We start from the raw sequence: 14172 nt of genomic DNA, 5'->3' as shown, positions 1-14172 counted from the left end.
AAAGGTAAAAATATAATAATCATAAATGTTTTCTGCTTCTTAAAATCACATAACCTGTAACAAAAATAGAATAAAAGAGACAACAGTAGAAACAAGTTTGGGCTCTTGTGGGTTTATTTCTTAAGACTTCTGCTTGCCAGTTGTTAGGTAACTGCACAAGTTAACAGGCTTCAAAACATCCTCCTTAGTACATGAGACTTTGCATCATATATTCCATATAAAGATTGCAACATTTTATTACTGTAATTGTTGCTCAGAAGCTGTTCCAAATTGAAATTTCTTGTATATATGGATGTGTTTTCCTTACCTGCAGTGTTAGCCCCTGTTTTTCTCCAAATGATACTTGGCCAAAGGGCCATATTTCCACGGAGCCATATCCTTATCTTTGTGGTTTTTACATCTCCATATAAGCTAAAAACTATTTTTGGAACCTGTCCAGTTATCTTTCCCTTTTGTTTGGAGTTTTACTATAGCTAATCTAGAACCATCAACATCCAGAAAACTAAGATCATGGCGTCTGGTCCCATCACTTTATGGGAAATAGATGGGGAAACAGTGGAAACAGTGTCAGACTTTATTTTGGGGGGCTCCAAAATCACTGCGGATGGTGATTGCAGCCAGGAAATTAAAAGACATTTACTCCTTGGAAGGAAAGTTATGACCAACCTAGATAGCATATTAAAAAGCAGAGACATTACTTTGCCAACAAAGGTCCATCTAGTCAAGGCTATGGTTTTTCAGGTGGTCGTGTATGGATGTGAGAGTTGGTCTGTGAAGAAAGCTGATCGCCGAAGAATTGATGCTTTTTAAGTGTGGTGTTGGAGAAGACTCTTGAGAATCCCTTGGACTGCAAGGAGATCCAACCAGTCCATTCTAAAGGAGATCAATCCTGGGTGTTCATTGGAAGGACTGATGCTAAAGCTGAAACTCCAGTACTTTGGCCACCTCATGTGAAGAGTTGACTCACTGGAAAAGACTCTGATGCTGGGAGGGATTGGGGGCAGGAGGAGAAGGGGACGACAGAGAATGAGATGGCTGGATGGCATCACCGACTCAACGGACATGAGTTTGAGTGAACTCCAGGAGTTGGTGATGGACAGGGAGACCTGGCGTGCTGTGATTCATGGGGTCACAAAGAGTCAGACATGGCTGAGTGACTGAACTGAACTGAGGGGTACAATAAGTGGTAATGAATACTCATTGTGAGTTCAATACTTCAAGGCTATGTAGGGAATGCAAATTTGTCTGGATTTAGAAGTGAAACACTTAAAATTTTGTAGAAATAAAATTTCCCTCGATGGCAAAAGTTCCTTTGAAAGAGAACTTAGCCCAAATGTGTGTTTTGCTTTCAGGGAGGAGATTATTATTACTCTAGTTATATGTGTTATTATTGGCAGCAGTAGTATGACCAACATGAGTAGCTAAATTATGCTAAGTGTTTTTCTTACATCATCTCTCATACAGTTTTTCCAATGACCCTGTTAGATGCTATTGTTGTGCCCATTTTTATGGATGAGGAAATTGAGCTTAGAGAGATTAATTAATGTGTTCAACATCACGTGACTAGTAAGTGACAGAATCAGGATATAAACTCAGTTTAGTTAAGATTTGGGCTTGATACTTCCAATGCAAGAATATTATTAATAGTTTGACTCTATTGTCTTCAAAATTCCTACTGAAAATGGCCAAAGGAATATTGTAAAAAGGAAGATAGGAAGGAAAGATGAAAAAGAAGCAAAAAGAAAATTGATACCTGCACTACAAGCTTGGCACAGCCACTGTCGTCCTGTTAGAAGAAACACTGGAGGACTTTCTACAACATGAAATTCAGGCAAGACCTGAGAAGGGCCTACCCACCTGAGAAGTACTAGATGTAAACTGAACTCACCTGGGGACTGAGTTTAAGGAAACATCTTTTATTCCTGCTGCTGCTGCTGCTGTTAAGTTGCTTCAGTCATGTCCGACTCTGTGCGACCCCTTAGACGACAGCCCATCAGGCTCCCCCATCCCTGGGATTCTCCAGGCAAGAACACTGGAGTGGGTTGCCATTGCCTTCTCCTCTTTTATTCCTAGCTTACTAAAAATGTTTGAAGCCAAAAATGACCTTTAATTTTATCAAATGTCTTGTTACTATTTACTTAGATAATCATATATTTTTTCTCATTTTTCTTAATTATATGCTAAATTATATTAATAGAGTTCCTAAACATTCATTCTTAGAATAAACTCTTTATATTGTTAGTGGAAATAATAAATAGCCTATATAGGAACAAAAAAGTTTGATTTCAGCCAAACTGAGGGCTATAGCCCAAAAGACAGCCTCTCAGAGAACTGTGAGGAGCCACTCCAGAGGAGTATGGGTTTATACCTTGTCAGAACAAAGAACATCAGACAAGTGAGAGACACATTTCTTCAGGATTTAAAAAAACAAAAACAAATCAGCATGTACATAGCCAGTCAATATGGCCTTGGCTCCTGGGAAGGAACTCTTATCATCAAGGGAGTACCAGCTTTGGAAGGAAGGCATTTAATCTTTATTTTTAACATGGACATTCCGTCTTCTGGTCAGTGCACCTTATTTTTTTTTAATGATTAAAGCAGATGTACAATGTATGTTTGATAGGCCACGAACAGGCTGTTTTAGTTAGCATAAAATTCCAGTTAAATCATGTACAAGCCAAAATGACTTCCACATACCTCAATATGTAGGAGTTTCTCCTATCAATAGTCATAAGCAGTTAATTGAATTTCAACTAATAAGTAGATAGGAAAGTCTTAAAATAACTTTAGGAATGCAGATGTCATTATAGGACCTCTTTTTTAGTATAGAAATTTGATTTACAATATTAGTATCAGATGTACAGCATAGTGATTCAGCACTTTTATGGCTCATACTCCTTTAAAGTTATTACACAGTGCTGACTTTATTTCCCTGTGCTGTACAACAATATACCCTTGTTGCTTATCTACTTTATACATGGTAGTTTGTGTCTCTTAATCCCATACTCCTATCTGGCCCCTCTCCTCCCTTCCCTACTGGTATCTTCTAGTTTGTTTTCTATATCTGTGAGTCTATTTCTGTTTTGTTCTATGCAATATTTGTCTTTCTCTGACTTATCTTATTAAACATAATAAATAGACTCCAGGTCTATCCATGTAGTTACAAATGGCAGAAATTCCATTTTTTTTATGGCCAATAGTCCATTTTATATAAAAGAACCTCTTTCTTGAAAAGTCATTTTGGAAGAGCTCATGTAACCATGATGCAATATATACAAGAATGAAAACCTAAGAATTGTCAACTAATGCAATTAGGATTAATGAGTACTTTTCTCTCTTGACAGTGACAAACCATGTTTGATATGCTTGATATCATCTATGTTATATCTGTTGTGATATAAGGAATTTGGGAGAATTGAAAGCAGCTTTGATCTCTGCCTTTTTCCTTCAGATTGTTTGTTATTTATTAATGCGTTAGCTTTTCTAATATGACTTTCAGAAGTAGTCACATACTTTGTAGACTGATTTTTTTTAAAGACAAAGGACAATAAATATTCTTATTTTTTCCTCCTCCAAAATGCAAGGGAGTAAGAAATAAAGAGACTTTGCTTTTGCAAGACCTAAAAATGATTTTAAATATTTAATTGTTTGTTTACTTTCTGAAAGAGGAAGATAGAGGAGAAATGGAATATGAGACTTGGTTGTAAGGACAAAACCAAAAATAGGCAAAGGATCAGGGTAGGAAAAGATAAGAAGGAAATAAACCAGGAGAAGGCAGTTACCAGAAGTAGGAACTCTGAACTTTACTCTGTTTATCTGCACTCTAAAACTCATCTCTGCAGCTATTCTACGAGTCGAAACAGTCTCAGCTTTGAAAATACAAAATATCAGTCAACCATGGTAGCCATAAAGTAGTTGTGTATGATTAAGTTTCAGCGACAGACAGTGACAATTTTTTTAATAGACTTATTGAGATCTGATTGATAAACAAAAAACTTGACATAGTTAACATATCCAATTTGATGAGTTTGGACATGTGTATACATCCATGAAAACCATCATTGGATAATCAAGGTAATAAAAATATCTATTTACTCCAAAAGTTTCCTTAGGCTCCTAGGGGTTTTGTTGTTTGTTTGTGGTAAGAATATTTAAAATAAGAGGCAGATATCTCTTCAAGACCCTGATTTCTATTCGTTTGGATTTGTACCTGGAAGTGAGATTGGTGCATCATATAGTAGTATGAAGTTTTGATGACATAAATGCATACATCTCTGTGTAGGGATAACTCAAGTTTCCAGCAGCTGTTACCCAAATAGCAAATATTAGAAGGAACTTAATGGGTCACAACTGGAGCTTTTGTGTGTGTGTGCTCCTTTTAGTCATAAGGGGAAAATTCTCTTGTGTTACCAGCTAATTGTTTCACCCCTTTGTCTAATTTTTCTTATCTGTCTTCTAGACAGATTTTGAAAAAGAGATTGGAGAGTGAAAGAAAGGTTTTAAATTGTTTCCTGGCATCTGTCAGTAGGACTTAGGCAGGGCATGTTTTTTGGCTCTCCTTATAAACACTTGTTAGCAGAGGGCTAATGAGGCTGGCTAGGCTAGTGGTTCGAACCCCTAATCGTGTGCTCAGTTACATTCGAAAGCCTGTCTCTAAACAGTCATCGAATACATACCTTTGAATATGAGGACAAGTGAACACAAACCTACCCTGTTCTGGAAGAAGTCCAGAGTACATACTCTGAAGGGTCAGTAGCAACATCTTTACAGAAAAAGGACATCCCATGGCCCAGTTGGAAACCACAGAAAATGCTTCGGCTAATCCAATACGCCTCACTTTTCCTAACCAATCACCTTTGTTGGCTTTATTCTCTCCAAAACAGCCGTTATTAATCAGAATCAGCTTCTCACCTATGAGCTAACAGCTACACAGTGATTTCTGCTGGCCTTTCTCCTCATGCTTATGGCCCCACTATCTGGATCTCTGAAATAATCTCATTTATATTACAGAGCTCTCACCTGGAAGACAGTGAATCTGCAGCGTTACTTTGCTGTGAATGTGAAGACTCAGAAATCTTTAGTGATTCCAATGTACGTAGGTATTTGTCTTTCTACAGCCTTTGGTGATTCAGGTGAAAGCTTTTAGAGTAAATTTGGCTCTTCAGCGCAGCTGAGATAGTGCCAATTATTTTATCTTTATCTGTTTGGCCTAACTCAGCCAAATAGCTTGGGAAGGCAAATAAGTGACTTGGAATGAGTGTATGTGTAAATGGTCTGGTATGTGTGTATGTGTAATAATCTCCCCTCAAAGCATATCGAAGTAGATAAATGCTGTACCCAGGAACCTTAAGTAAGTCTCCTTCACTTTTGTGGGTTTTTCACATGTTTTTATGGCCTTTTCCCTGTGACAGCTGGTATTGGTGCTGCCACTGGACCTTTATTCCCCACACACAAAGACCTAACATACCCTGGCTGTTGGTAACATTAACACAAAGTAGTGTTATAAATCTTAGAGTCAGCCAGGTCATCTCGAACTTAGAACTATCTAACTGCTTTTCATGAGGTATTGTAAATTGTATTGATCTCATCTGGAGCCTGGCGTGCCACAGTCCATGAGGTCGCAAAGAGTTGGACGTGACTTAGCCACTGAACAACATCTGATCCCCAGCATAGTTTTCTAATTATCACAAATTACCCACAGAATCAGGCTGAAGTTAGAGAATGACTTAAGTTGACTACATATTGCTTTCAGTAGGATAACTGCCTTTGCAAGCCATAGTTCAAACTAGGTTTTACAAACCTCAGTCATAAAATCTGGGTTCAGTCTATTCCAGAATGCTTATTGTGTGTAGTAGATATTCTATAAGTTTTGTTAAAGTTTCATCAATGGAAACTCTCGAAGTTGTGCCTATCAAGTATACCAGCCTAGTACTGTCTCCTTTAAACTGTCTTTACTTCACCTTCATGGCACAGTGAAGGTGATCATTGGTTTAGGACCTTGTTCAGCCATCACGTTGATTCATCTGATTGCACTTCATTCAGCACTGATGAAGAGTCTGAAACGGCATGAAGTCATTACTGTGACTCACTAATAACTCACTTCCCTAGGACTTGAAAACATTAGCTAATGAATTCACATGAACACTTATTTATTATCTACACGTAGCAGATGACAGACTGAGGGTGGAAAGGTTATATTCTTTGCCTAGTGTTGTGCGATAAGCAGGAGCAGCGCTGACATCAGATCTTAGCTGGCAGCCGTCAGTGAGCGCATTATCGGCAGGCAGCATCATCAGCGATGGAACGTGTACTGGTCTCCTTACATGTAGTATCCTACAAGATTTATTCGGTTCAGTCTGCAGTGGGGTCCTCTGCACTTGGACTGAGGATGTTTTTAATCCTTCTTGTTTTGGCTGATTTTTGTCTTACAGAGATCAGTTCATGGCAGTCCACATGAAGATTTTTATGAAGTTGGACACGTGGGGAAAAGATTCTAGTTTTAATAGTTTTCTCTACTAGGAAAAATTAGATGGGTATATATATTTGCAGATTACTCTGGATTGCTTGATTTTTTACAATATTTATTCATTTATTTATTTTTGGCTGGGCTGGGTCTTTGGTGGTGCAAGCGGGCTTGCTCAGGTTATAGAAGGCGAAGGCTATTCTCTAGTTGTGGTGCGCGGGCTCTAGAACACGTTCAATGACCCTAGAGCATGCTGACCTCAGTTGTGGCGAATGGGCTTAGTTGCCCCATTGCTTGATTTTATTGCCAGAACTTTCAATCATTTAAGTCAGGTTTGTTGCCTCTCTGAGAGGCAAAAGTGGTTTCAGGTACTTGACTGGCTTCACCTGTGAAGGTACTGGATCCTCCTGTTTTGTTTGTTCGAGGAGTATTTCCCATACTTTTTTTTTCTCACCTTCCCATTCCCACTCTCCACATCAAAGGAGATTGAAAAGTCCTTCCCAATTTGAAGGTTTAAACTCTAAAGCAAAATTATTTGCAGAGCAAATTGACTGAAATCCCCACTTTGGATTTTCTTCAAAGAAAATGTTAGGGATCTTGGTAACTATTTGAAATAGAAGTTAACTTGTAATGAAACGTAGAAGATAAAGAACTTTTTCAGTCAACCTTGGGATAACAGAAATATAAATTTGGTCAGCTATATTCATTCCTTTCCTTACACATAGATTCATTCATTCACCAAGTCTTGATTGATTCTCATGTACAAATTCCCAGTCCCAAGGCTGTGGGAGTTAGGCATAAAATATCAAATCTACCGTAAGAGCAAACATGCAGCTACAAGGTCAATCAGGTCTGAGAATAGAATGTAAAACATGATGACTGTAGCTAACATTGTATTTTATAATTGAAATTGCTAGAAGAGCAGAACTTAAGTGTTCTCACCAATGTGTATATATATTATTTATATATATATATAACCTGTATATCGGAGAAGGCAATGGCAAGCCACTCCAGTACTCTTGCCTAGAAAATCCCATGGACGGAGGAGCCTGGTAGGCTGCAGTCCATGTGGTCACTAAGAGTCAGGCACGACTGAGTGACTTCACTTTTCACTTTCACACATTGGAGAAAGAAATGGCAACCCACTCCAGTGTTCTTGCCTGGAGAATCCCATGGATGGGTGAGCCTAGTGGGCTGCCATCTATGGGGTCGCACAGAGTCAGACATGACTGAAGCGACTTAGCAGCAGCAGTAGCAGCAACCTGTATATATACATAGATATTACTTATGTATAGATATACTCACCAATACTAATATATATATACTTTTTTATATATATATATATAGTATTAACCGGATGAGGGGAATCGTTTCACAATGTATTCATATATAAATCACCACAATGTACACTTTAAATAGCTTACAATTTTATTTGTCAATTATACCCCCAGTAAAGTGGAAATTAAAAAGAATTTACTCTAGGCGAATGTATAATCTACTGTTCAACAGATTAGTCACATGGGTATTCATGGAAATACAGTACATGGGGAGAAGAGAAGAGATCTGTGGGTGAGTGGAAGGAGAGTTGACTGAAGGCAGAGAAGCGATGAGGGCTTGGAAGAGGGCTGGTTGCCTGACATCTCCTGAGGGTTTCATGAAAGAGAGGAGAGGAATGTAGAGAGACCTCTGCCCCTTCCCTGGTCCCACTCAGCCTCTAGGGAACCAGATACAGGGTAAAAGCAGAAGCAGCTAATTCTCCCTCTGCTATGCACAGGGTCGCTGGAGGCCTCCATCATGGGAAGAGGGACTGCCTGCCCTAGAGCACGGTGAACCTGTGACTGAAAGAGGTCACAAAGGAGAAGACACTGGCCCAAGCAGCGGGAGTTTCACTTTGGCTCCAGATAAGAAAGAATGTAGACAGGGGCTAGAGCAGGTTGGGTACTGGTGGCTGCAGCAGCCCCTGAAGACTCCTGAAGGTTCTCTTCGTTTCCCATCCTCATACCTACCACTCTCCTGCCTTGAAGGAAAAGAGCTCTGCCTGACATGGGTTTCCAGTTATGGTGATTGTGGGCTTCAGCTGAAACAACTGGATTCATCCCCAATTGTAGGGTTATTTCTTTCCTAGCCTGTTGGTCCGGAGAAGGCAATGGCAAGATACTCCAGTACTCTTGCCTGGAAAATCCCATGGACAGAGGAGCCTGGTAGGCTGCAGTCCATGGGGTCGCTATGAGTCAGACATGACTGAGCAACTTCACTCTCACTTTTCACTTTCACATATTGGAGAAGGAAATGGCAACCCACTCCAGTGTTCTTGCCTGGAGAATCCCAGGGACGGGGGAGCCTGGTGGGCTTCCATCTATGGGGTCACACAGAGTCGGACACGACTGAAGTGACTTAGCAGCAGCAGCAGCAGCCTATTGGTCAGGAAAATGCTTGTTGTGTTAGTTTATCTCCTAAGAATACAACTTAATTCTTTCTCTCCTTTATCTGCTCTTCTGACTCCTCCCCTACCCTAGGCAGGAAGAGGGATGGATACTCCTTTGCTTGGATATTATATCCTTGGAGGGAATGCACTTTCCCTGTGTGCAATCAAAACACATTTTTGTGTTTGAATAGCCCAATAAAAGGGAGAGGTGTTAACTTTTTGTTACTAAAGAAAGAAAAGGAAAGCTACCCTCTAGAATTGAATGTGGAGAAGACAGATGAAAAGAAAGGAAAATCTAAAATGTAAAAACTATTTGGCTCAGAATACTTTGGGCTTCCCTTGTGGCTCAGCTGGTAAAGAATCCGCCTGCAATGCGGGGGACCTGGGTTCGATCCCTGGGTTGGGAAGATCCCCTGGAGAAGGAAAAGGCTACCCACTCCAGTATTCTGGCCTGGAGAATTCCATGGACTGTATAGTCCATAGGGTCGCAAAGAGTTGGACAGACACAAAGAATCTAAAATGTAAAAACTATTTGGCTCAGAATACTTTACATTTTTAAACTTTAGGTTTGCTTTCTCTTCTAGGGTGGGACAGGTGTCTCAGAATATAACAATAGCCTTCTAGGGGCAACATCTGTGGAGGTTTTCACATGCAGTGGGGTAAGAGAATTGCTTTGGGAAAGAGAGAATATTTAACTTGGCTGTATGCAGGTCAGGAAGCAACTGTTAGAACTGGACATGAAACAACAGACTGGTTCCAAATAGGAAAAGGTGTACGTCAAGGTTGTATATTGTCACCTTGCTTATTTAACTTATATGCAGAGTACATCATGAGGAACGCTGGGCTGGAAGAAGCACAAGCTGGAATCAAGATTGCTGGGAGAAATATCAATAACCTCAGATATGCAGATGACACTACCCTTATGGCAGAAAGTGAAGAGGAACTCAAAAGCCTCTTGATGAAAGTGAAAGAGGAGAGTGAAAAGGTTGGCTTGAAGCTCAACATTCAGAAAACAAAGATCATGGCATCTGGTCCCATCACTTCATGGGAAATAGATGGAAAAACAGTGGAAACAGTGTCAGACTTTGTTTTTTTGGGCTCCAAAATCACTGCAGATGCTGATTGCAGCCATGAAATTAAAAGACGCTTGCTCCTTGGAAGGAAAGTTATGACCAACCTTGATAGTATATTAAAAAGCAGAGACATTACTTTGCCAACCAAGGTCCGTCTAGTCAAGGCAATGGTTTTTCCCGTGGTCATGTATGGATGTGAGAGTTGGACTGTGAAGAAAGCTGATCGCCGAAGAATCGATGCTTTTGAACTGTGGTGTTGGAGAAGACTCTTGAGAGTCCCTTATACTGCAAGGAGATCCAACCAGTCCATTCTAAAGGAGATCAATCCTGGATGTTCATTGGAGGGACTGATGCTAAAGCTGAAACTGCAATACTTTGGCCACCTCATGCGACGAGTTGACTCACTGGAAAAGACTCTGATGCTGGGAAAGGTTGGGGGCGGGAGGAGAAGGGGACGACGGAGAATGAGATGGCTGGATGGCATCACCGACTCTGTGGACATGAGTTTGAGTGTACTCCGGGAGTTGGTGATGGACAGGGAGGCCTGGCGTGCTGTGATTCATGGGGTCGCGGAGAGTCAGACACGACTGAGCTACTGAACTGAACTGAATACTAAATTCGAGATGAAGGATTATAGAATACTAATAAGTTATTAGCATTAAGATAAGCCCTAGTTCAAATAAGTAGCCAACCTATGGTTTGAAGATAGGAGTCTTAATCTTCAGGTTTCTTTGGAAGAGTCCTAATTTTTTGTATGTTTAAAAGTCTAGGAATATGGTGGTGGTGTTGTTTAGTTGCTAAGTCATGTCCAACTCTTTTTGACCCCGTGGACTGTAGCCTGCCAGGCTCCTCTGTCCATGGGATTTCCCAAGCAAGAATGCTGGAGTGGGTTGCCATTTCCTTCTCCAGGGGATGTTCCCAACCCAGGGATCAAACCTTTGTCTCCTTCATTGCAGGTGGGATTCTTTACTGCTGAGCCACCGGGGAAGCCCAGAACTTGGTGTATGGAATGATAAAATTAATGAATGATTTGTTGGCTTACAAAGTAAAACTACACTTAGAAGGGGAGAACTGCTATTGCTAGGAAGTCTATTTTTCTAAATCTCTAGAAACTGTGAGCACAAACAAGATGTTTGTAGATAAACCTACAGCTACAGTGATAACAAACTGGTTGGATGGAAATTGATGATGGTATGTGGGCCAGCGAGCATGTGCATCTGGTCATTTCTGATGATTTGTGTTTACCCTCTTCCTTTCAGCTCCCTGTACCATGTGTGTGTTTTATTTCTTTTTCATACTTACTTGCAGAGACACCATTTCACTAGCCAACACACACGAATGTAAAAAGAATTTAAAAAGGGAAATTCATTGCTAAGGCGGCGTGGGTTTTATTACAAGTTTCAAACGGCCAGTTAGGCAACAGCGAACAGCTGTCCGACCAGAGTTCAGAATGATTTGAGTTTTTTCTGCCTCCCTTCTGCTGCATAGCAAAGAGATTGCTGACTAGAGCACCTGGTCAGAAAACAGGTTAAAAGTGTTGCTAGTGGCAGAAACAGCTTCACCATGAACCATATTCCCATTTTTTTCCCTTGGAGGGACTCTAATCCAAATCATTATGCCAGTAGAAAGCCTCCTATGATAATTTTTGTTGTTGTTGTTCCAGAATAAAGCATAGTTCAACTGTTTTTATCTTAGAATAACAAATGAGAACTAATTTTCAACTTTTCTTTTTTTAAAGTCTTAAGTGATTTGAAGAGAAATGAGATTTGTAGTAATCTTTGGTACAAAGGCTACTTTAAAAATTAGCTTTATAGTTTAACTCAGTGGCTCTCATCATGGCTGCATGTTAGAATCATCTGGTGACCTTTTAAAATAATTTAATAACAGGGTCTTAGTCCAGTTAAATGAGGATCTCTGAGTGGGACCCAGATATTAGTATTTTTTAAAGGCTTTCAGGATTATTTTAATATGAATCCAGAATTGTGAAAGTGAAAGTATTATGTCTCTCAGTCATGTCCAACTCTGCAGTCCCATGGACTGTAGGCTGTCAGGCTCCTCTGTCCACAGAATTCTCCAGGCAGGAATACTGGAGTGGGTTGCCATTCCCTTCTTCAGGGGATCTTTCCAACCAGGGATTGAACCCAGGTCTCCTGCATTGCAGGCAAATTCTTAACCCTCTGAGCCACTAGGGAAGGGTTTAGAACCACTGTTTTAACTCTAGCTATGCGAATTTTTTTTACCTCCAGTCAGAGCTCCAATCTACAACATTTGTAACCTCTGAACAGTGAATAAAATGTAAGATGGAGTGGAATAATAAGAGTTGACTGTATGCATTTGCTACCTCAGGTAGAATGCAACTAACTTTTATTCAGTGAAATTCCCTGGCTAGGCTTCTGTTAAAAAGAGAAGCAAGATACTGAAATTAGGTGGGTCAAATCCTCAGTAAACCGGTGTCAATGAGGGGTAAAGTTTTCGACAAGACTACTAAGACTTACTCTTCTTGAGTCAACAGTGCTAGGATCTGGTATAGAAAAGAATCATAGAGCACTTTTACACTTTGTGAATTATATTTTTATTAAAATAAAATATACATACAGAAAGGTGTACTTTTATGTTTATCTTGAATTTTCACAAACTGGAGTTTTTACAAGCACACCAAGAAACTGTGTCACCTGGACCTAGATCAAGAGACTGAATATTACTACTCCCCTCCACCAGTTCCCCTTCCTCCATCACCCCCTCCTTGGTTCCTTCCCATCACTACTCACCCTCTGGCCCTCACCCCCTAGAGATAACCACTCTCCTGACTTCTTGACCATATGATTTTGATGTAGGCCTCAGGCTATGCTCTTTAGATGACCTCTCTGAACTCCAGAGTCAGGGATAAGCATTGTGTAATCTTTTTAAAAAAATTTAATTGGAGGATAATTGCTTTACAATGTTGTATTGGTTTCTGCCGTACAACAACATGAATCAGCCATAAGTATACGTATATCCTTTCCATCTTGAGCCTCCCCGCACTCCCTATCATCCCACCCCTCTAGGTCATCACCGAGCACTGAACTGAGCTCCCTTTGCTATGCAGCAGCTCCCCACTAGTGTCTGTGTTACACATGGCAGTGCACATTTGTCAGTGCTACTCTCTCAACTCGTCCCACCCTCTCGTCCCCCCGACTCCATGTCCACAAGTCCTTTTTCTACATTTGCATCTCTATCCCTGCCCTGCAAATAGGTTCATCAGTACTATTTTTCTAGATTCCATATAGAGCATCATGTAATCTGTAAAGAGTTCAGGCTAAGATTCTAACAGCCTGAGTCAGAGTCCCAGCTCATAGTTAAGTCACTCTTACTGGCTGTGTGACTCCACTTCACTAAGCCTTACTTCCCCCATCTGTAAAACAGGTGTAACAATAGCATCTGTCTCATAGAGTTGTTAGAATTAAATGAGATGGTTTCTGGGTCTGGCACATTATCTGTGCTGAGAGCAGAGGCAGGTATAGGATTCCCTGATGTCATCATCTCTTCAGCAGAGTCGGGACAATGCCACTCTTGTCCGGGGGCACAATTAAGTTCATAGTCCAGCTCTGGGGGGAAGGAGGAGGAAAAAGTGGGCATCCTGACTGTTTTTGCTTCTCTTCACCATCCTTGGTTTGGCCTGTGGCATGACTGACTCATGGCGACCTGTAAAATATGTTATTTAAATTCATAAAATGACTAGTGAAAGGCCAGAAACTTTTTCTTATTCATCTTAGTGTTTGCCATAGTGCCTGGCACAGTGATTTGCAAGTTGCATGTAGTTTTGTGTCTTGGCTAAAGGAATCTGAAAACGATGCTTCCGGCACATCTTGCTTTCCTGTGCTGGATTTGTATTGGTCTGGTTTCTGGTCCTTCTTTTGGCCAGAGACATATTTTTGAGACATCTGGCATGAAACTATGCAGAATGTAGCAGTTAAACAACTACAGGCAGAAATCAAGAACTTGACCTAATTTATAAAATCAACCAAACAAAAGCTCTAGCTGAGTTATCCTGCTTCCATGAACTGAGGCCAAGGCCTGATCAGGTATATATTTTCCCTTTGTTTTGGTTTAGGAGAACAAGCAGAGCAGGAGATGGCAGGACTTGTAGGTTTTTCATTAATAGAATTGTACAGACTTAAAAAAAAATTATAGCTTGGAAATAATTTGCCCTTTGAAAGGTTAGTGAGACAATT

The 14172-nt window shown here is 40.4% G+C and overlaps 1 protein-coding gene across 3 annotated transcripts in view; it reads left to right on the top strand.

Moving 5' to 3' along the window:
* Positions 1-14172, top strand: part of SSH2 (slingshot protein phosphatase 2) — a 252391-nt gene that overhangs the window by 61631 nt on the left and 176588 nt on the right. For 2 of the 3 annotated variants that reach the window (XM_088828748.1, XM_055402643.2), the window contains exon 2: positions 5011-5091. The exons of the other annotated variant lie outside the window; for it this stretch is intronic. In XM_088828748.1, the coding sequence (XP_088684874.1) occupies positions 5011-5091 (81 nt within the window). The remainder of the gene's footprint in view (positions 1-5010; positions 5092-14172) is intronic. 3 annotated transcript variants of the gene reach the window in all.

The sequence above is a fragment of the Moschus berezovskii genome, chromosome 20 (assembly GCF_049115385.1).
Source record: "Moschus berezovskii isolate FMDL1 chromosome 20, NW_MosBer_1.0, whole genome shotgun sequence".
NCBI classification, from domain to species: Eukaryota; Metazoa; Chordata; class Mammalia; order Artiodactyla; family Moschidae; genus Moschus; species Moschus berezovskii.
The sequence above is the reverse complement of the archived record's forward strand: the minus strand, read 5'-3'. Positions and strand labels throughout refer to the sequence as shown.